The following is a 21,165-nucleotide window of genomic DNA, read 5'->3' as shown; positions in this document are numbered from 1 at the left end:
CTTTGAGTTTTACGTCCCACGGTTATGCCGGTTAGGCTAAAGGAGACGGTGATTATGAGAAATGAATGAAATGGTGGAATGAAGAAAGTGGGAGGAAACGGGAGAACCCCGAGAAAACCCACGCACACGGTGAATACAAACTGTGTATAAAATAACTTAAAATATGACATTTTATAAACACTATCCATTTTCTTTCTCGAGCTAGCTAGAAATTCAATGGTTCGCCAGTTAGCCTTATCACTATCTACCATAGATGATGAGGCTGTCATCTTGAAAAATCTTAAAAGGAATTTTTACATCTCTTGATAATTGAAATTATTTCTTTATTTGACATCACTTCTTGTCTCATTCCGATAAATTTACCTTAGAATTGAATACATTCCAATGTCCAAATCAAAGTATATTTTGAGAGATCTATACTGCTGCCTACCGATCTACCAAGTAACCAAACATGGAAGTTACTAATCGCCATTAAAGAGAAAATACTATTTTTGAGGCCTTGTTCACAAGAAAGTTGAACAACATACCTTAAGCATTATTTCAGCTTTCTGTGTATTTCCACGCCATTCTTGCATTGCATATTGCAGCACCTTTACTTTTTCTCCGATATTTGGCACTGAATTTGCATTTAGGTAGTCGACAGTTGCTGGGCTTGACTGTTCGCTGTTACTGTTTGAAAGTGCTATGGACATGGGCTCTTCCCACCTGTTAATAAGAAAATGCAACATATTAATTAAAACAAATTATGCAATTATATTCTGATCTTATCAAATCAGCAGCACAAAACTTTACAAGGTAAGCACTCGAAATGCGGTAACATTTATATTTGGTATCTAATTATATTCAGTCTTATTAAAACTAAAATATTTATTATCATCATCATTAATTATGAATTTCTTTACGATACGCACATTAAAAGAGATGCTGGCCATCGCACTGAACTTTCTCAATCACATTTCTTGTTAGGACATTTTGTAGAGTTATTTCTGAAATTCACTAGTAAGAAATAAAAAGCAGATACTCAGAACGAAGTATAGTAGAAACACCGTATTCTCATGGAGTACTGCAAAAGACTGTATATATGATCAAAAGCGCTGCTATGTAGATAACGTAGGAAGCGAGTAATGGCCATGGAAACTCAGTGCTTGTATCACCTGTTGGTGACATACCAAAGAGTAGTCCGAATCACACTGTGCGTCAAACTCGTTGTAAATATTGGAGACATGTAATGGAGTTTGGGAGACTGTGTATGGTGGTTCTGCAGCAGGCCAAGTGATCTTTCCGCACATGTTACACGAGAAGCGTCCCTGTTGGCGCATTTGATGATCGCGCCATTATTCCCACAAAGGTATAAACACACATCATCCGAGTTCCGGACGGTATACGGATGTCATCCCAAGTAAACACCACACGGATATATGTCTAACTAACTAACTAACTCTATGGCCTATGGAACCCGGAGGTTCAATGCCGCGTTCACAAAAGCTCTCCACTGACTTCTATCCTTAGCTAACTGCATCCAGTTTCTACTTTGTATTCCTATTTCTGCGAGATCCATCTTAATATTGTCCTCCCATCTGCGCCTAGGTCTTCCTAATGGTCGTTTTCCGATTGGTCTTCCAGTCAAGACTTTGAAAGCGTTTCTACTTTTTTCCATTCTAGCTGCATGACCCGCACACCTAAGCCTCCTACGCTTCACGACCCTGACAATGTTGGGTAAACCATATAAATTATGTAGTTCCCCGTTATGAAGTTTCCGCCATTCCCCATTCCCGTTCCTCTTGGGTCCGAATATTCGTCTCAGGATCTTGTTCTCAAATACTTTCAGTCTATGCTCTTCCCTCAGAGTAAGTGACCATGTTTCGCAGCCATACAAAACAACAGGCATGATTATCGTTTTGTATATTTTAAGCTTCAAATTCCTCGACAGAATTCGCGACGACAAGAGATTTTGAACCGAATAATAACACGAATTTCCTGCTTTTAGTCGACATTTAATTTCTTCGTGAATATGATTTTCCTCTGTTAATATTGATCCTAGATATTTGAAACTATCCACTTTATCAAAAGTATTATTTAATATTTTAACGCATCCATAATTTGCTGTATTCCGGTCCCGACGCACTTCCATGTATTTAGTTTTCTCTGCATTTACTTCTAAACCCATGTCCCTGCAAGCGTTTAATAAGATCTCTGCATTTCTTTCTATTGTTCTCCTATCATCACCTATTAAATTTACATCATCAGCATATGCTATAACCTGGTGAATACCGTTCAACTCTAGGCCCTGGTTGCTATCTTTGATTTTCCTTATAGCGTATTCCAGCACAAAGTTAAATAATAATGGCGACAACGCATCTCCTTGTTTCAGGCCATTCCCGACGTGAAAGCTCGTGGACAAAAATTTTCCTACCCGGACTTTACTTTGGGATTCATTTAAACATATCTTAATTAATCTAATTAGCTTTGTCGGTGTTCCAAGTTCTGTAAGAACGTTGTATAATGTTTCTCTCCTAACCGAGTCGTATGCCTTTCTAAAATCAATAAATAGTTGATGTACCGGGGTATTGTATTCCCACTTCTTTTCGAGTATTTGGCGAATGGTAAATATTTGGTCGATAGTTGATCGATTTCGTCTAAATCCGCATTGATAATCTCCAATAATTTCATCTGCGTATGGGGTCAGTCTTGGTAATAGAATATTTGAAAGGATTTTATAGGATGTTGACAGAAGAGAAATGCCTCGATAATTATTACAGTCAGTTTTGTCGCCTTTCTTGTGAATTGGAACAATGATTGATTCTTTCCACTCTTGTGGCAATTCTTCCTTGTTCCAGATAAGGAGGATGAGTTTGTGTATCTTGTTCCACAATTTTTCGCCTCCAGCTAAAATTAACTCAGCCGGAATTTCATCTACACCCGGAGATTTGTGTTTCTTTAATTTCTTTATAGCGGTTTCTACTTCTATTCGGTTGGGTTCTGGAATACACAGTTCTGCGGTGTGTATCTCCTTTTCTCCACGCACACTAGTTTTCGGTTGCGTGTTAAGCGAATCGTCAAAGAAATCTTTCCATCTATTTAAGATGCTATCCGTGTCAGTGAGAACTGTACCGTCAGATTTCTTTAATATATAAGCACGAGGTTGATAGCCTTTTTTTAAATTCGTTGATTCCCTTATACATGTCCCGGATGTTTTTATTTTTACTATTATCTTCAAGTTCCTTAATTTTAGCTTTCAGAAAATCGCGTTTCTTTGTTCTAAAAGTTTTGGAAGTTTCCCGCCTGATATCTGCGAAATTTTGTGTAGTTATTTCATTCGGATTTTGTAGCCAGCGTAATTTTGCCTGTTTTCTATTCTCTGCTAGTTTTATGCATTCCTGGTCGAACCATGGTTTGTTCCTACGTATTTCCGCGTGTCCCAATTTTTCTTTTGCTGAAATTTTAATGCTATCTCTAATTTCAATCCAGGTATCCTCAACACTAGTGTACTCCGAATCTTCTAAGGCCGAGAATCTAATCGAGACTTCAATCTGGTATTTCTCTCTTACCTGGCTCTCTTCTAATTTCTTTAAATTGAATTTCTCCGTTTTCGGACAATGAATATTACCTTTATTCAACGATAACCTCTCTCGTATTATCGCTGCTACCAGGTAGTGGTCAGTGTCACAATCAGCCCCTCTAAACGACCGGACATCAATTATGCTAGATTGCCTTCTTCTATCTACTAAAACGTGATCAATTTGATTATGTGTTTTCCCGTCTGGTGATGTCCAAGTGTATTTATGAATGTCGCGATGTGGGAATTTTGTACTCTTCACGATTAAGTTTTTGGATGTTGCAAAATTCACGAGTCTAACACCGTTGTCATTACTTTCCTTGTGCAGACTTTCGTTCCCTATAATCGGTTTGAAAATATCCTCTCGTCCTACCTTCGCATTGAAATCCCCTAGTAGAATCTTCATATGGTATCGCGGGAGTTGGTCAAATATCCGTTCCACTTCTTCGTAAAAACTGTCTTTTGTATCGTCATCCTTATCTTCAGTTGGGGCATGTACATTTAAAACAATAATATCACACCACCGTCCCTTAAGAGTAATAAAAGAAAGTCTGTCAGTGACAAATTCAACCCGTTTAATTGCTGGTAATATACGTTTATGAACGAAAAACCCTGTTCCTAACTGGTGATTTTTATTTCCTTCCCCGTAAAAGAACGTAAAATTTCCGGAATTCTCAGATCCATTTCCTTCCCACCTAACTTCCTGAACTCCTACTACGTCCATCCTGTATTTCTCTAACTCACTCGTTACGGATTTTAACGCGCCTGCCCTATAAAGACTCCTAATATTCCATGTTCCAAATCTCATGTCCATTTTCTTTTGCTGAGGTCGTGCCAAGTTATCAGTCCTTGTCCGAGGCTTTTGTGAATATTTCTAAACAAGTGCTTTTTTTTTTTTTTTTTTTTTTTTTACAGGATGAGGTTGTTAGCCCTACCCAAAAGCCCAAGCTGGAGGACCACTCCTAGTCGGCTCTCCGCGACTGCTTATTCAGTATATTCGCAGCTAACCTCTATATCTAGAGGCCTTCTCCTCGATCCGCAACCTGAGGACGCACCATGCCGTGGTGACAGGAACCCACGTTCTTTGATGTCGGATATATGTCTGAGGTTCGCATTAGATGATCTACCATTGCGGACCGCACGGCAAAAGAACCACAGATGAAGGCCAATGTCGCACTCAGAACTATCCGCAACCGTTTGTTAGACACAGTCTTACGATTACGGATGTTACTCGCCAGACTTCCCGTTACGCTTCACATATTATGCAGCCCGCCTTCAATGGTGTAGCAAAAGGAGCAACTGGAGGGATGAATGGTGCGTCGTTTCCAGTCCTGAGAGCCCTTTCTCCATCAGTAGTTTGCGGATGTGACGTTGGTCAAGTAAGCGATCCGTCCCACAGTGACGCGGCAGTAACACAGCACAATGGCAAGCATCAAGGTGTAGGCAGCCGTAGTCTACAACAATCGTTCAATTCTAATGTTCCCATAGGGAACGCTGATCACTGCAGCTTACATCCAGGGCATTCAAGTCGTTCTATTGCCATTTCTGCACCACCAGGAATGTGTTCTTTCAAAACGAAAATGAGCATCCATACGCTATTGGAGTTAACCAACGCACTTTTCAAGGTGTGTATCACCTCCCCTGGCCGGCACAATGACCAGACCATGGTGTCTAGTATGGTCACCAACTTGACGAAAAATCGTCACCAACCGAGCGACCAAGTGGAAGAAGCGTGGAGCGTCATTTCCCAGATTACACCCAGGACCTCCCTAATTGCCTCCATGTGATGATACAGGCCTGAACTAAAGCTGGAAAAATGAAATCTTTAAGTTTAACGTACCACGATTATGTCGGTAAGGTTAAGGAGACGTTGATGATGAGAAATGAAGGAAATGGTGGAATGAAAAAAGTGGGAGGAAACGATAGAACTCCGAGAAAACCCATGCACAGGGTGTTTATCCACCACAGAGCCACCGCGGCCCCTGAACTGAAGTTGGAGGAGAGAAGATAACGTAATGGAATGGCCTTTCGATACACCTTGTACAATCTCTAGCAAAGTATAACGACACTGAGGTCACAAATGGGTTAAAAGGAAAGAAAAAAATGAAGATCACTTTGGTTACACAAAGTTCTGTTTTTCACTAACGTTAAATCTAGAATTTGTGTTAAAAGACACCTGGTAAGTTACAATATTCATATGTTAAAGGGTCTCCTCTATATCTTGCCATTCATCACATTTTTCAATTATTTCATTTATATTTTAGTGTGTACATTTGGCATTTACACTACATTTATCATCTGAAATTACGTAACAAACACTAAACAATATATGCACTATGGCATACATATATCATAATTGTCATGTGCTTTGCACTCTCAAAGCAGGATATCATTACCATATCAAGAATGAAAAGAAAATCCACCTGCATGTACTTTGGTTTTTGTTTTATTTACAGCTCTTAAATCTGATCCACGATCACCTGGTTTACTAGATGTTACTACTATGTTGCTTAAATCCTTCAGAATGTCTCCATAATGGAAACGGACAACTAATACGGCGTCGTAAGCTGAATACCATCTTGATGGACATATTTTTTAAAGAGTTGTGTGTTTCTCATCAGTTTCCATAAGTTACTATTTTTCTAATATTGCAACTGAAGAACGCGGAGTTTTTTTTAGAAGATATTATAAAAGGACCACCAAAAAGCAACGATCCTGTGGTATTTTAACTGTCTCTCTCGGGACTAAATTCAAGTTGTGAGCAGCACAATGTACACTCATGTCCAAAATTATTGTCGCATATCTATAAATATGTTGTTGTAAGAATATAATTTGATAACGAATTCGCCCGGTACTTCTTATAATGTTAGTATGTGTATGATCGGCAAAGAAATGTATGTGGGAAATTTCATGTCAAAAGAGCAGTAAATAAGAACAATAAAACGAAAATGAAACTTTCTTGTCCATTTAGCAACATTTTGTTTTACTCATTCTAATTTTCGTATTTATAATTCTTTTCCTATGAAATTTACCACAAATATACATTTCCCGATTATACACATAGTATCAGTATTAAAAGTACCGTGCAAAATCATTATGAAATTATATTCTTACAAGAAGACAGTTATAGATATGGGACAATCATTTTGGACATGAGTGTACTATGTATGGTCTTCTGTTACCCTCTTCGTTTTCACGTGTAATTTTTCTGTTTTGATATCGTCCACTAATTGTAGCCTCCTTCGCCCCCTCCCTCTCTTTCCTGCCATGATACCCTCTAGCCAGGGCCGGATTAAAGGGGTGCAAAGGTGCACGTGCACCCCCCCCCTTCGTTATAAATATACACTCTCTAAAATGAGAAGCTAGCAGTGAAAATAGCAACACATTCTGACACTTTCTGCCATCAAGTTTTCGTTTGGGGATTAAAAGAAAGTAGAGCTTTGCAAAAGCAATAGTTTAAGTTGATTTTCCGAAGGTTGAAGGAAAAGGATTCACCAATAGATATGCGAGAATCATTTTGGACATGAGTGTACAAGGATATTGGACATGAGTGTACAAGTCGTAGCCGTATTTCTAGTGTCTTGTTGAAACTCCCTTATTTTTAATGAACTATTAAAATGGTGGCTATCAATTCTTCTGCATTTCCGTCCAATACTTTTGAAAAACACAAGAAATTTTCTGTATTAAGAGCCCTACGGGAGTCATTTATACTCTTCTTTATCAGGACGTATCCGAACAGTGAAAGTTAATTGCTCGTATTTTGAAACATCTTGAGTACGAGGTGTGGTCAAAAAGTATCAAACCTTTGGTTGTTAAAAACACATTTATTGATTTGGAAACCCGAAACACTAATCTCCTTCAAAGTAGTCTCCTTAATAATGCACACATTTCTCCCAGCACTCTCGCCATTGTTGGAAACACTTCTGGAAAGCAGTTTTTGGAGTGATGAGCAACCATGCCATCACATTCCACATTATGTCTTCTTCTGACTCAGATCGCGTCACTTTTAGTGGAATTTTCAGTCTGGGAAGTAACTAAAAGTTACACAGAGCCATGTTGGGTGAGTAGGGAGCCTGACGATATATAGGAATGGTGTGTTTGGCGATGAAAGCCTGAATCAAATTTCGTGGACACTCTCCTCATACCCAAATTCTCGTTCAAAATTGAATGTACCGATCCGATTGAATGGTTTCCGCTTGGGTATCAAGTTTTCCGTAAAATTTGATGCAATATCGCTGCTCAAGTTTTTCTGTCATTAAAAAAAAAAAAAAAAAAAAAAAGCTCACCACATGTCTTCACTCGTTGGCTGATTGAGAGGGAGAGTGGCACTTTCGGCAGACGGGAAAAAAAAAATTCACGACTGCTCATAAGCGTCCTCTCTACATCTACACTGAAGAAAGTCTCCCGCGCTTCATTGATTTACGCGGGAAAAATAAGGTTCGATACTTTTTTGAACACACCTCGTAGTATCAAAAATCAAAGAAACGAAACAAGCGTCCTGTATTTCTACAATTATTTGTTTCTGCATTTGCGTTGACAACATTTGAATAATTTCATTTTGTTATTCGGGAGTTAACTATCTATTTTTCCTCTTTGTTTTATAGTTTATTAATCGAGACAAAATGGTGTCGTATTTATTCAAAAGTTCAATTACCGCTGTGAGGTTCCCCCAATTTTTTTTTTGATGTCCTCTAACGGAAATATTACACATTGCCAGAGTGAGTGTGACGTCTATTAACCTTCTCAATATTTCTAGAAAATAATTTATTTTGTCTTCCATTTCAAACACTACACGGACTCTTACACTATTATTTTTCCATGTCGTTTAAGTAATTCAAGCTTATGTATGATATTAAGCTCGCTCGTGTTCTTTATTTTTTTTCTCTCTAGATCTCCCCTATAAACACCATCTTTACGAAGACACTTTTGTGTCCAGTGGGGAGGATTGCATGCTACAGTGAAATTTAGAGCTATATCGGTGCTAGTTCACTACCAGAAGGGCCTGGAGTAGCCAGAAGGAGAAGGGTACTGAATTGGTCTAAATGGAGTAGCCAGACGAAGTGTGTTCTGGGAGAAGGCAGCAGTTCTCCAGTAGCCAAGTTGGCGGAAATCATAGCGATTGGTACGGCAACTTGGACATTAGTCCCAGGCGTGGTCAGAGTGACTTTAACGGCTGGGATACTGCGGGGGAAAAGCAACGGGATACCACCACTCTATTTTTCCCTAGTTTGCTGGCAGCAAAAAAACAACATAGGAGGTAGAATGATTAGATGTATAAAATTTGCAGACGATATGGTGCTTGTTGTAGAATCTGAAAAGAAAATCAATAGGATGTTAGAAAACTTGAGGAAGGACTTTGAAGAATATGGCATGAAAATAAATGTTAGAAAGACAAAAACCATGCTGATTGGAACGAAGCGGTCTGTGTCAAATATAAAAGCGGGACGTCTGAATAGTATTCTTAGTAATGACATGAAGTGCGAACGTGAAATAAAAGCAAGGATCACAAAAGAAGCCTTTAGAGGGAACAAAAGTCTGTTTTGTGGGACCTTGAATACAGAGTTGAGAAAAAAGATTTATAAAATGCCTCGTGTGGGGTGATGTATTGTATGGGGCAGAAACATGGACATTACCTAAAAGTGATGAAAAACGACTGGAAGCCTTCGAAATGTCGATGTGGAGACGAATGGAAAGAATTAGTTGGGTCGAGCGAAAAATGAATGAGAGAGTGTTAGAAATGGTGAGAGAGAGAGAAAACAACAATTTTAGATATTATTGAGAAGAGAAAGAGAAACTGTTTGGGACATTGGCTAAGAAGGAACTGTATCATGAGGGACGTCCTGGAGGGTATGGTGGCAGGAAAGAGAGGGAGGCTACAATTAATACACGATATAAAAACAGAAAATCGTACGTGAAGACGAAGAGGTTAGTCGAAGACCGTGGAGCATGGAAGCTCCTCAGCTGAGGCAAGTGACCTGCCAATAAGAGCAGAATACCTATGATGATGATAGTTCTTGCCAATCACTTATTCCATTAATCCATGCTGAATGAAAGTGAGTTGCTTTCCTGTGAGCTCAGTTCATGATATGTACGGTTCTGTTTTTCCGAATAACATAACCATTGCTGTGGAATTTTGCCTTGATGCGTATGCTGAAAATAATAATCGGAAGAAAAACATCTATTTTTCTCGTTTCTAATGAAAGGACCAGATGGTTTGCAGGGGCCTTAACTCAAAATGCACTTTCTTAAAGTTTTCTGGGAATTCAAAATTATAGTTACCTCGAGAAGTTGGATATTTATGAGAAAAATTTAATGCTTCAGCAGTATGGTCAACGCTAGATTGGGAAGTGGAAGCAAAGCGAGAACTAGAGTTAATATCAGTAAGTTTGTTATCCAAAGGGCACGAAACACTATTCACTTTCCACGGGTTCACACTGCATATTTTCAGACATCTCGAATTCACAAATACTTCCAGATTTTTTCATTTCGTCAAGTTTCTGGTGAAACGTTATTCACTTTCTTTGATCGCTGGAAAGTGTGAAGAAAATTTCGGGACGTTCTTTACAAACGTTTCCTTTTTTCTTTTTCTTTCTTTCTTTCGTTTTTGTCGCCTGCTAGGACATACACGTGTACTGTACACAGTTATTAGGGTGCGGTGAGGCAGAGACTGCACAGAGGAAAATCACAGCCTACGATTTAAAAAATGAAACACATTACACATCACAATCAACAGTAACGCCCACTGATACCCTTCAGGCACACAACTCCCACTTTGTTTCTTGTATTTTCTAGGTATTATCGTTGGGAGTTGACTTGTTTGCTAGTCTCAGCTCAGCGGGACGGGGAAGAATATTTTCTTCTGCATGTCACTGGTGACCCTCGTCAAAATAACTACAGAGAATAACTGACTCTACAACCATTAAGTTGAAAGGATGAGGACACTTGCCGGCTCATTTCTGATCTTTTCAGCCTAGCAACCTTCTCAGGTACAAGCAGTACATGTGTACATAAAAGCGAACAGAGTTTTCGTCAGTTGGGAGTCCCCAAAGGCCAAAGCGGGTGCAGAAGTCGGAAAAAGGACTTCCTTCTGCGAAATTCTCTGTCGCCCAAAGTTCGTTCTTGTTACTGGCAAATTACTATTATTATTATTTTTTCGAAAACAGGGATCTCTTTCCGGTTCTGAAATCTCAAACAAACAAACAAACACACACACACATATTATATATATGTTTGCAAGTGGATTTATTTAGTGGAATTAAGGTTGAATATTTGTCTATCATAAGACTTCGGGGCAGCTGCTTCGCAACTCACTTTAAACAGCCTCGATGCTGAAATAGGATGCTGAATCTTAACTAACCAGACAATCTCTTACGTTCACACCAACAACAATATAATACGTATTCTTTTGTCAGGCTTCTTTAATTTCACTTCTCTCCGGAAATGTAATTTGCCTAAATTCCTCATATCCCATATAGCCTCCACGCTGGGGACAAACGTTACACTCAAAAAGACAATCTCTACTTACAAAAATTTTCGTTATCTTTTTTTTTTTTTTTTTTTTTAATAAAAGAAGGGAGAGGGTAATACATTTCGTCTCATGTTTACGAGGTGTGATCAAAAAATAAGGTGAATAATTTTATTAGCAACAAAGTAATAAGCTTGTATGGAATTTGATTTAATCTCCTTCAAAGTGCTATCTTTGGGTATCAATGCACTTATCCCAATGTTGAATCCATGACTGCATGCATTTCTAGGAGACTTCTTTAGGGAGGGAGTTCAGCTGCTCTGTCGTGGCTCTCTTAATGTCAGGAATGGTGACAAAACGTTTTCTCCTTAAGTTTTAGGAAGAGCAAATACTCGCATGTGGTATATCTGGAAAGCACAGCGAATGTAGACATGAATATTTTTTCGACCAAAAACTCACGGATCAAAAGCAAGGTGTGGCACGTCGCGTTTTCGAGGTGAAGAAGGAAGCCATTTGTCAATTTATTCGGGGATTAAAATGTTTTTCACAGACTCGTACGAGATGTTTAATTCTTTGGAAAGTCCTCGAATAGTCACTCGCCTGTTTGAACAAATCATTTGTGTCCCTTTCTGCACGTTTTCATCTTTTTTGGCGTCGAAGGATGTCGCAATCGTTGCTCGTTTTCACCTTACGCGTTTCCGCTTTTGAATCGGTCATACCATTTGTAAACAGTTTTCAATACCACCAGTTCATCGCCATACACTGGTTTTGACATTTCGTGAGCTTCTTTGACACTTTTTTGGCCTTTGAACAGACACTCCTAACACGTACTCACTTTTCTGTCTCTGGATGACAACTAACATGTCACAACTCGTTTAAACTTGACACTGACTGCCAGTGGTTTAGGTTACCGGGTTTACTAGTTGAAATGGGTTCAACCTCGATAGATGGCACTGTGCAACTACATTCACCGCTCTTTTTGATCACACCTTGTATTCTGTTCTTTATTTATAGTTTCATTTCATTCAATGCAAGAACACGAGCTTGCAGTTCGAATACATAATATTTAATGTAACTTCCCTGTAACACTGATGTAAAACAAACAGGGAGAAATTCTTTGTTCTAAAACATACGCACTGCACACAAATTTTGAGTAGCTTTTGGAAAACATTAGATATACGCGCACTCAGTTTTTGATTGCACAACTTATTAGAATAACTGAAGGACTATAGAAGAAAATACTTACAAATTTTTGTCAGGAAATTCATGCGGAGACGACCATTGCGGTGTTCGGTGACTCTCAACTGCTGCGTCCCATTCCATATATCCAGATTCTTCTGAGCTCCAGCAAGTCCAGGCTTGAACACTATTGTTGGCAAGATCGTGATCACGTTGACAGGAAGACCGTATTGATGCACTCGAATCAAGTATTGTCGAATCATTCATACTAGTTGCCATTTGGGACGACCTAAATGTACAATAATTTCAAATTCAGATTCTGATTTTATTTATCGTCATTAAAAGCTAAAAGTTACCCACTTTATTAATATTGCATAAAATACAGTATGTGGCAAAACAAACGGTACTGAAATTTGCGTACGGATGGCGCGCAGGTGCAATGTGGTATGAGCTGTAAACGCCACGTGTGTTCTTCGTTGGATGTGGATTAGCGTAGTATGCACTTGGCACGAAGATAATGTTACTCACAATAGACGAGAAGGTGTTTATTGTCCAGCACTATTTCCACTCATACGTGTGGGGCAGCATCTCACTGCAAGAGATAAGCACGCATGTCTACTGCATTGCTCTGGAGCTATGGTGTATGATGATGAAGATGAAGATTTCATCAGAAATATATGGTTCAGTGATGAAAGTCATGTGTACCTTGATCGCCACATCAATCCACAGTTGATTATGGACCTATTTTTGCATGATTTGCACGGTTTTTGCCACACCAAAAATTTGTCGTTACAACAACAATGGATGCAGCAAGATGGAGCCACTGCTCACACTGCAAGTGAGTCACTTTTCATTCTGCTCACGAGAGTTTGGACATCGCTTGTTTTCCCGTGAAACAATTTCCATATCCTTCCTACTTCCCTGACTTCACGGATTCAGATGCCTACATATAGAGTATGTTGAAGGAAGCAATTTTCTGAACAGATAACCCCCTACCACTATACAGGTGTTAAAAGAAAAGATTCGGTCATTTGTTTTGTCGTTCCAGCAACCTGGGTTCACTAACATGTTCATTGATCTACAGACCGCTATGAAGAACGTGTGCGACGTAATGGTTAACATTTTGAACTCATGATGTACAGCCGCGATTCCTCATAAACATACAATATATGTTGAGTAACACTTAACTGACATCCATTTGACAGCATTTCTTACGTTTCATCATGTTGTACAACAAATAAATAAATAAATAAATGTCAACGATGTGATTTCAGTACTGTTTATTTTGCCACACACTGTAATAACACAATGTGAACACAACAATTGTAATGTAACTGGCAACAAGGGCTGCTGCATCTCATATTCAAGAAAAATAAAAAGTCAGTTCACGCCATGTCGTAAGCGTTGCCAATTACAATTGACCCTCTAGGTAGGATTTTGCAGATAAGTGATTTTCAGTATGTCAGTAGCAGAAATAGAAAAGTTTCGTCACCAATGGGGCATTGATAGATTGGTAACGTAAATATACAGGGTGTCTACTAAAATTCCAAACTGAAATTTCGTGACCTTTTCTTTCCCAAACCATATAATTTAGTCACATTCTCAAGAGCGAATTTGGGTGCGAATTGGCCGAATTTTCATGCATGCAGTAGAAGCGTGCTTTGCTTGCGATTTGGTAGCGTCTAAAGCCAACCATACACATTTTTGGTGGTGAATTTTGACGTTTTAATGAACTAAATTTTTCAGTCTATACTTACAGATTTTGTACATATAAAAAAAATCGTGACCCAAAAGCTAAATTTAGTGACTTTTTCTTGACTTTCATGGCCGTTTTCTGATTTCGTGACTTTTTCATGACTTTCGTGACCGATAGATATTCTGATATACCAGTAAATTTGGTCTCACATTGTACATAACAAATCGACATTATTTCAAAATGGGCTGTTGTTAATACGTCGAGTGCCGTTTCCGAATACAGAATAGAACTTAAATTTGAAATCCTCATTTAATTCAGTGGAGGAGTTGTTTCTTGTTTCAAGTATAGTTGTTGCAAAATGTAAGAGGGGAAATCGTCTCCAAATATGATGTTTTCAATCTAAAGTGAAGGAAATTTTTACACCGGACGTGCCGTTTGGGCTGTACACTCTTTATGCGCCCAATGTTAAATGAAAATGCAACGTTGCCATTTACCTGGATCCACAACATAAGTGAATGAAGTTACTGTCTTTTACGCTAACCTGTCGATGGCTAGCCCCCATTTCAAATATGCCCCCATTCACCATACTCTTACAAAATTTACATGTGTTCATGGTTATAAATGTGACCCGAAAAGTAGAAACGGACACGTAATTAAAAATAGGGGGCGGGGCGGAGAGGGATGGGTAAATTTTTTGAACATATGGTAAATAGTAGTATGTAGTTTTACATGCATTCGTAGTTAAAAATGAGGTCCGAGGAGTAATTTCAAGAAATGAACCTCATGAAATTGATAGAGGGATTAAGAGAGGGCAAGGCGTGGCGGGAGGTGGATAAATTTTGTAAGAGTATGGTGAATGAGGGCGTGTTTGAAATGGGGACTGGCAATCGACATGTTAGCGTAAAACACAGTAACTTCATTCACTTAATTGTGGGTCCTCGTAAATGGCAACGTTGCATTTTAATTAAAAATTAGGCACATAAAGAGTGTATAGTCCAAACGGCTCGTCCGACTAAAAAATTTCCTTTACTTTAGATTGAAAACATCATATTTGGAGACGATTTTCTCTCTTACATTTTGTTGTAACTCTGATAATAACAGAGTTACCCTATGTCAGGGGACTTTAGAGACACCATATATATATCTAAGGAATTTAAACCGGCACAGAAAATGAAATACCTAGTAGAAAATAGTAAAAAGAATTCAAAAATACTTCATCAGATCCGGAGGAGAAGTGATAGTGAGAGAAGAAATAAATAAAAAGCAAGAAAAAAAAAAAGAACACAGGAAAAGCAGAGAAACATCCAGGTGCACACGATATTGAAATTTACCGCCATGAGGCAAGCATATAATATTAATGGCAGTGGTGAGTCTGTAGAAATATTGGAGAGCAAAGGAATACTACTTAGGAGAAAAAAAAACTGAAGAACAGAGAAGAGGTAATCCATATTGGAATACAGGGTCATCAGGCTCGATATAGATGGAGTTTAATGGAGGAAAATAAAACTAGTGAGAAGGGAAGATCGGTAAGAGTGCAGGAGAGCGATGGAATAATACATAAGAAAAAGTAGTTACAGAAATTTGTGTCCGATGAAGGAAGATTTTTCAGTTACCCGTAAAACCACCCTAAAGTCAGAAATTCGTATTTTTAGTGATTTTTTTTTTCAAATAACCTTATGGAAAACGTACAAGTCTACCGAATTTCAAGTTTTGTTCCAATTTAAAGTACCTAAAACACGAGATTATATGTCCTAAAAAGGATCCATTTAAATAACATGGGGAATTTCATCATCACCCCTTTAGACCCCCTAAAAATTAAACATATTCGCTTTGGCAATTTTCCTGTCGGTTAGTTCCGGAAAGCTACAATCATGCCAAATTTCAACTTTCCACATCAAACGGAAGTACCCGTTATTTTATGTCAGTTCATGTAATTTTCTATATAGTTAGGATAGGATATTCTCAGCTAATTCGAGGCTTGATGTGGAATATTTGTGTATTGGGGAGGGGGACTAACCGCCAGAACCCCACCCCAAAATAAAATATACGGTCTCCAGCAAATGTGCATTCGATGCACAAAAAATATTGATCTGAGTCATTTCCAGAGTAACCGATAATTAATTTTCCTAACGATTTCTATGGAGTGAGGTGCAGCTCCTTTTCCCAGAAGCTTCACCTTTGTCCTGATCGAGAATGGGAAAAGTAATTTAGATGTGAACTGTGAAAGCTCCGTAGACAGTTAAAGATTTTCTGTAACGATTTTTTTTTTTTTTTTTTTTTTAAAGTGACAAGTCTACCGTCTTCGGGTGCCAGTTTTGAGCTTGGAAAAAGTCACTTAGGTTCTTTCCTTTTTAAGAAAAATTCACTTCGAAGGGAGAGGAACCGACTAAGAAGTACGAGTAATAATCTCCACGAAACACACAGGATCAACAGCTAATCAAGAGCCAGCATTTCCCTGAGCCAATCACAACTCCCCGTTCATAACTCTGCCCCTAGATAGTCACTATACAGGGTGTTTCAAAACAACACCGACAGCGTTTGGGAGGTGATTCCTGACACTAAGATAAGACAAAAAGTATAGACCAACCTGGGTGCACAAAAGCTTCCTTACGGAGTTATAGGCTGCCGAAAACATGAAAAGTGACCTTTAAAGTTTCATAGCTCAGAAACTATGGGACTTACCGTAGTCGGGTTAAGACTTAACTTAGGAACTAATATATGTTCTATCCAAAAATACATGTTTCAGAATTCTAAAGTACTCACGCAACAATTTTTTATAAAGGCAGTTTGGTTACGGGCATATAATTTGAAGTATTCACAAACTACCTCTATAAAAATTGTTATGGTAGTACCGCAGGATTCTGACCATGGATATTTGGATAGAACACATACTAGTTCCTAAATAAAATCTTGGCCCGACTACGGTAGGTCCCATAGTATTGGAATACCGACCTTTAAAATTTATTTTTTTTCATGTTTTCGGCAGCCTGAACTCCGAGAAGAAGCATTTGTGCAGCCAGGTTGGTCTATTCTTTTTGTCTTATCTTGGAGTCAGGAATCACCTCCCAAACGTTGTCGGTGTTGTTTAGAACACCCTGTATATATATGCTCATGTCTCCGGTCTCTCAATTACAATCCCTGAAGATGAATACAATGTCTGCATTCGAAACGTCGGATGTCAATACTTTCACCTGACTGATATCCCGAGAAGAGCTAGTAAAATCACGTCACTAAGAAAAATTCAATTCTTTCTTTAGAATCTTTCGTGAGATTAAGCGATCTAACTAGTACTCAAGCATGAGAAAACTGATTTAGCGGAACCCCTGGGAAAATTCGTTTCGGAAGAGATTTGTTGTGGAACGATTTCCTTCGAATTGGTTGTATCTATCATTTTCAGGTAGGAGGTAGATAGATCTCGGTTGAGGAAAGTCGTTTCTGAAGACCAAACAATCTGTTAGATGGAAAGATTTTTCTGAGTACGAGGAAATCACTTACCTAGGTTTCTACTTTAGGAAAAGTTCTTTAGGAAAGAGTTTGAAAAATACGAACTTTGTGAAGGCTAATGATTTAGCCTAACGATTTCTATTTTCACGTTTTCTTATCGGTAAAAATAATGTAATGTTTTCAACCTAATTTCGAATACTCCGATTGGATGAAATTTTACTACAATTTTAATATTAAATAGAATTTACGCACCTTTCAGTTATTGGACTTGCTGTAAAACTGCGACTAGAGGTCATACTTTCTAAAGCACTTTCAGGACCTTCAGACTGACTCCTCCAGCTTTCTTCTGGTAGCGAAGTCGAGCTGTTTTTGTTCAACTCTGCTTCTAAATCCATTTCCAACGTATCTACAGCAGCCAACAAACTGCAATTCTCTTCTGGGGTACCTTCACTATTCCCTTCCGGATATTGTCGAAGGTCTTCATTATCCCACTCCAGGTTAGCCATTAATTCTGCCTCACTTGAAGGTAACATGAAAGAGCACTCTCCACTCGCAAAGTTCTCAGTATCGACGTAAGAACTTTTAGTGGAAGATTGTTGTGACGCTTCTTCAGCAATCGATTCGTTATGTTCATGATCATTATTCATCAAATTCTTGTGAAGGTTTACACAGTCCTTTGTCTTCGCTGGGCTAGTCAACCGTGGTGAGTCCCACTCTAAAGATTCCACAGATCCCAGACTAGCTTTCCTTTGACACGGAAGGACGCAATCTGAGAACTCTGACGATGTGCTATTCTTAATAGTGGTGATGCTATACAATCCAGTGAAACATGCACGAGCAGTATCTTCCCTTAGAACATTCCCTATCCGTGGAGAAGAAACTTCAGACTGAATATTTTCTTCAGGATTGTTAGCTTTCATAAGGCAAGACATGCCAGGCAAATTTCGGTTGCATTTTATAATTTCAAACTCTTCGTCCATTTTAAGGCAGTTGTTTTTCAATTGGTCAATTTCGTGTTGAAGTTTATCCATACAAGCAAACGTATTTGTTGCTGCACTTTCTTTAATTGAGAAGTCTATACTAAGTTCTGAACACGTGCTATCAAACGATCCTTCCCTGAGTAAACACTTCACATCTTCACCGAACACGCTGTCAGATAGAGCGAAGGAATCACACGATTCATCTCTTGAGAAACGCCCTCTTGCTTCTTCCCTTTGACAACTATTGTGCTCCTGATTGTTGGAGCTTCCAGCAAATACTGGTATCTGTAAAATGAAAAACACAGTAATTGCTTTTATTAAAATAATAATAATCATTAACTATTTTTGCAACAGAAGTACATAACTTCAAACCAAATATAAAATCTCTGAAACTTATATTTGCAGTTTTTACTACCTTGCAAGAGTTTGAGCTGAAAATAACATTGTTAAAGGATAACATGTGTAGTATGTGTAACATACAAATTTAGTTATTATGTACGAAGTGCCTTCCAAATCAATTGATCATTTTGGCCTCCAAACTTGAGTCATGAGAATTACAAACATCTCTTCCCCTAAAAAGTACATAAATAAACAAATAAATATCTTAAACTTCGAACATCAAGTGGACTCTACATAATTCTCCACTTGAGTGAAATTAAGTTGTCTAAGTAGTCCAACAGGTTTGATCTACTTACATTTCCAGTGCAACGTGTTATTCGAAACAAAACAGAAATATATATATATATCTTCTTTAACAATTAATGATAATGTCATACAAATGTGTGCCAACTGTATAGACCATGTGTCTACATGGTAAAGGCATGAATGAAAAATTCCACTAGAGGTCAGACTTTACTGAGGATGAGACAAGCACTACAGACTCTTATCTTTTCTTGTAGTCAAGAAAATGTTAAAATCCTCCAATTTTGAAATTCTTAAATTTGGATCGTGACATCTATGTCAATGACAAATCGATATAAGCCATAAAAATTACGTCTAGAAACAGCAATTCTCTGTTATTACTCAAAATACTACAGTAAAGAATTATTTCTAATGTGGCATCAATTTGGCCACTGTCAATACAAACAAAAAAAATAAAAATAAAAAAAATAAAATAAATAAAAAAAAATAAAAAAAAAAAATCCAACAACAATTCATACTTATGAAATAGGAAATATTTTGTCTTTTCCAAGTATTTTCTTGATCTGGTTCATTAAATGCTTTGGTAATTAGCATTTCAACGACTTGAATAAGACAGAGGATTTCCGCAGTGACAACTATTTAAAGGAAATGACTGTATTTTACTTTTAACATGTTAACGCATGTATGAAGGTGAATATCATGTAGAAATATTCTCTGAATAACAAAAATTAATATTCTAAAATTGGAACGAAAAATAACACCTTTCTCCTCGGAATTTCTTTAAATACAAATTACTATTTAATTAATCTCAACACAAAAGTTTAACCTCCAAGATTCTGTACTTATTCCCGGTATGCTTTTAGCGTAATTTTAAACCTTAAAACATACTGCTTCTCACACCTTTAACGTATTGTCACTAATATCTATATCTATCTATCTATCTATAATCTAAATAGAAATAAAGGAGGGCGCGGCGGTTCAGTGGTAGAGCGTTCACCTTCGGTGCTTGGGGTCCCTGGTTCCATCCCAGCTCGCACCGTGTGGACTTTGTGATGGACAAACACCGTGCTCGTGGGTTTTCTCGGGGTTCTGTAGCTTCCTCCCACTCTTCATTCCACCATTTCACTCATTTCTCATCATCACCGTCTCCTTTAGCCTAGCAGGCATAACCGTGGGACGTAAAACTTAAAGATTTCATTTCATTTTCTAAATAGAAATAAATTTATGACTAGTTTTTGACACTTATTTTATTTATACAACAGTTACACTAGGTACACTTGTATAAGCCATCCTTTGTTCACAGTTAAGGCTTCAATTCAAATCTTTCGGCATACTTTTCATCAAAGTTGTGCATAAATTCGAAAATTCAACGCCCTGTTTCTGAATGGAAAGAATACGTTCTATCTATTCGGTTTTCGTTGTAAGTTTGTTTTTGTTAGCACGTGCCACAGTAACTCCATGAAGTTCACGTCTGAACTATTTCCCGGACGTTAGTGTTCATGCCTGGGCTATTGCCCTGTTGTTGAACACAGAAATGTCTCTCGTAACAAGTTCCTGGCTAAGGTTTTGATCGATGACAAGGTGCATCGCCTTGCGTAAATATTTCATCACTAGATGGAAACCACTCATTCCTTTCTGACACCACACGTCTAATGACCTTATATTTTTGACTCTTCGCATTTCTTCTACACCCTGAATTTTGCCTGGTCCATACGCCGAAAGAGCACTAACTTTACTTTAGTAGGCTATTTTGCGTTTAACATGATTCATTCTGCTGAAATTCGCCTTATATATTGCTGTATTTTTTCTTTACACGAATAACAGTTACATCTCTGAACACTACCAAAGAAAATACATATGCTTCAAGTATTTGTGAAATAAAATAAAAGCAAAGATTATCTAAAACGCGCATTCCCATTTAACTGCTTCCTACTAGTTTTAAATTTGGTTGGGTTAGGTTGCTATTTACTTTCGTACATTATTCAGTGGTATAAGTTAGCCCTTTCTTCATCACACCTGGAATAATTTTTTGGTCGTTACGGGATCACAACTTTAATATGCTACGTACATTTCTTAACGACATTTTTGTGTCATAGGCATCCACGACAGACTTTTTGTTGTTTTCAGGTTAATTCTCTCCTCTGAAGTGCTTTTCTTAACAAAAGCCGATTACAAACCTCTGTTGTAACTCCCTTTAGGCCAT

General features: G+C 38.1%; 1 protein-coding gene across 2 annotated transcripts in view; it reads right to left on the bottom strand.

Annotated features, from left to right (window-relative positions):
• LOC145687814 (uncharacterized) overlaps nt 1–21,165 on the bottom strand; it is a 153,400-nt gene that overhangs the window by 28,991 nt on the left and 103,244 nt on the right. For both annotated transcript variants that reach the window (XM_081761241.1, XM_081761239.1), the window contains 3 exons: nt 17,593–18,605; nt 12,268–12,489; nt 528–705 (listed from right to left, as the gene is read on the bottom strand). In XM_081761241.1, coding sequence (XP_081617367.1) covers nt 528–705; nt 12,268–12,489; nt 17,593–18,605 — 1,413 coding nt within the window. The remainder of the gene's footprint in view (nt 1–527; nt 706–12,267; nt 12,490–17,592; nt 18,606–21,165) is intronic.

The sequence above is a fragment of the Thermobia domestica genome, chromosome 6, assembly GCF_964235325.1.
Source record: "Thermobia domestica chromosome 6, izTheDome1.hap1.1, whole genome shotgun sequence".
In the NCBI taxonomy this organism is placed as follows: Eukaryota; Metazoa; Arthropoda; class Insecta; order Zygentoma; family Lepismatidae; genus Thermobia; species Thermobia domestica.
The sequence above is the reverse complement of the archived record's forward strand: the minus strand, read 5'-3'. Positions and strand labels throughout refer to the sequence as shown.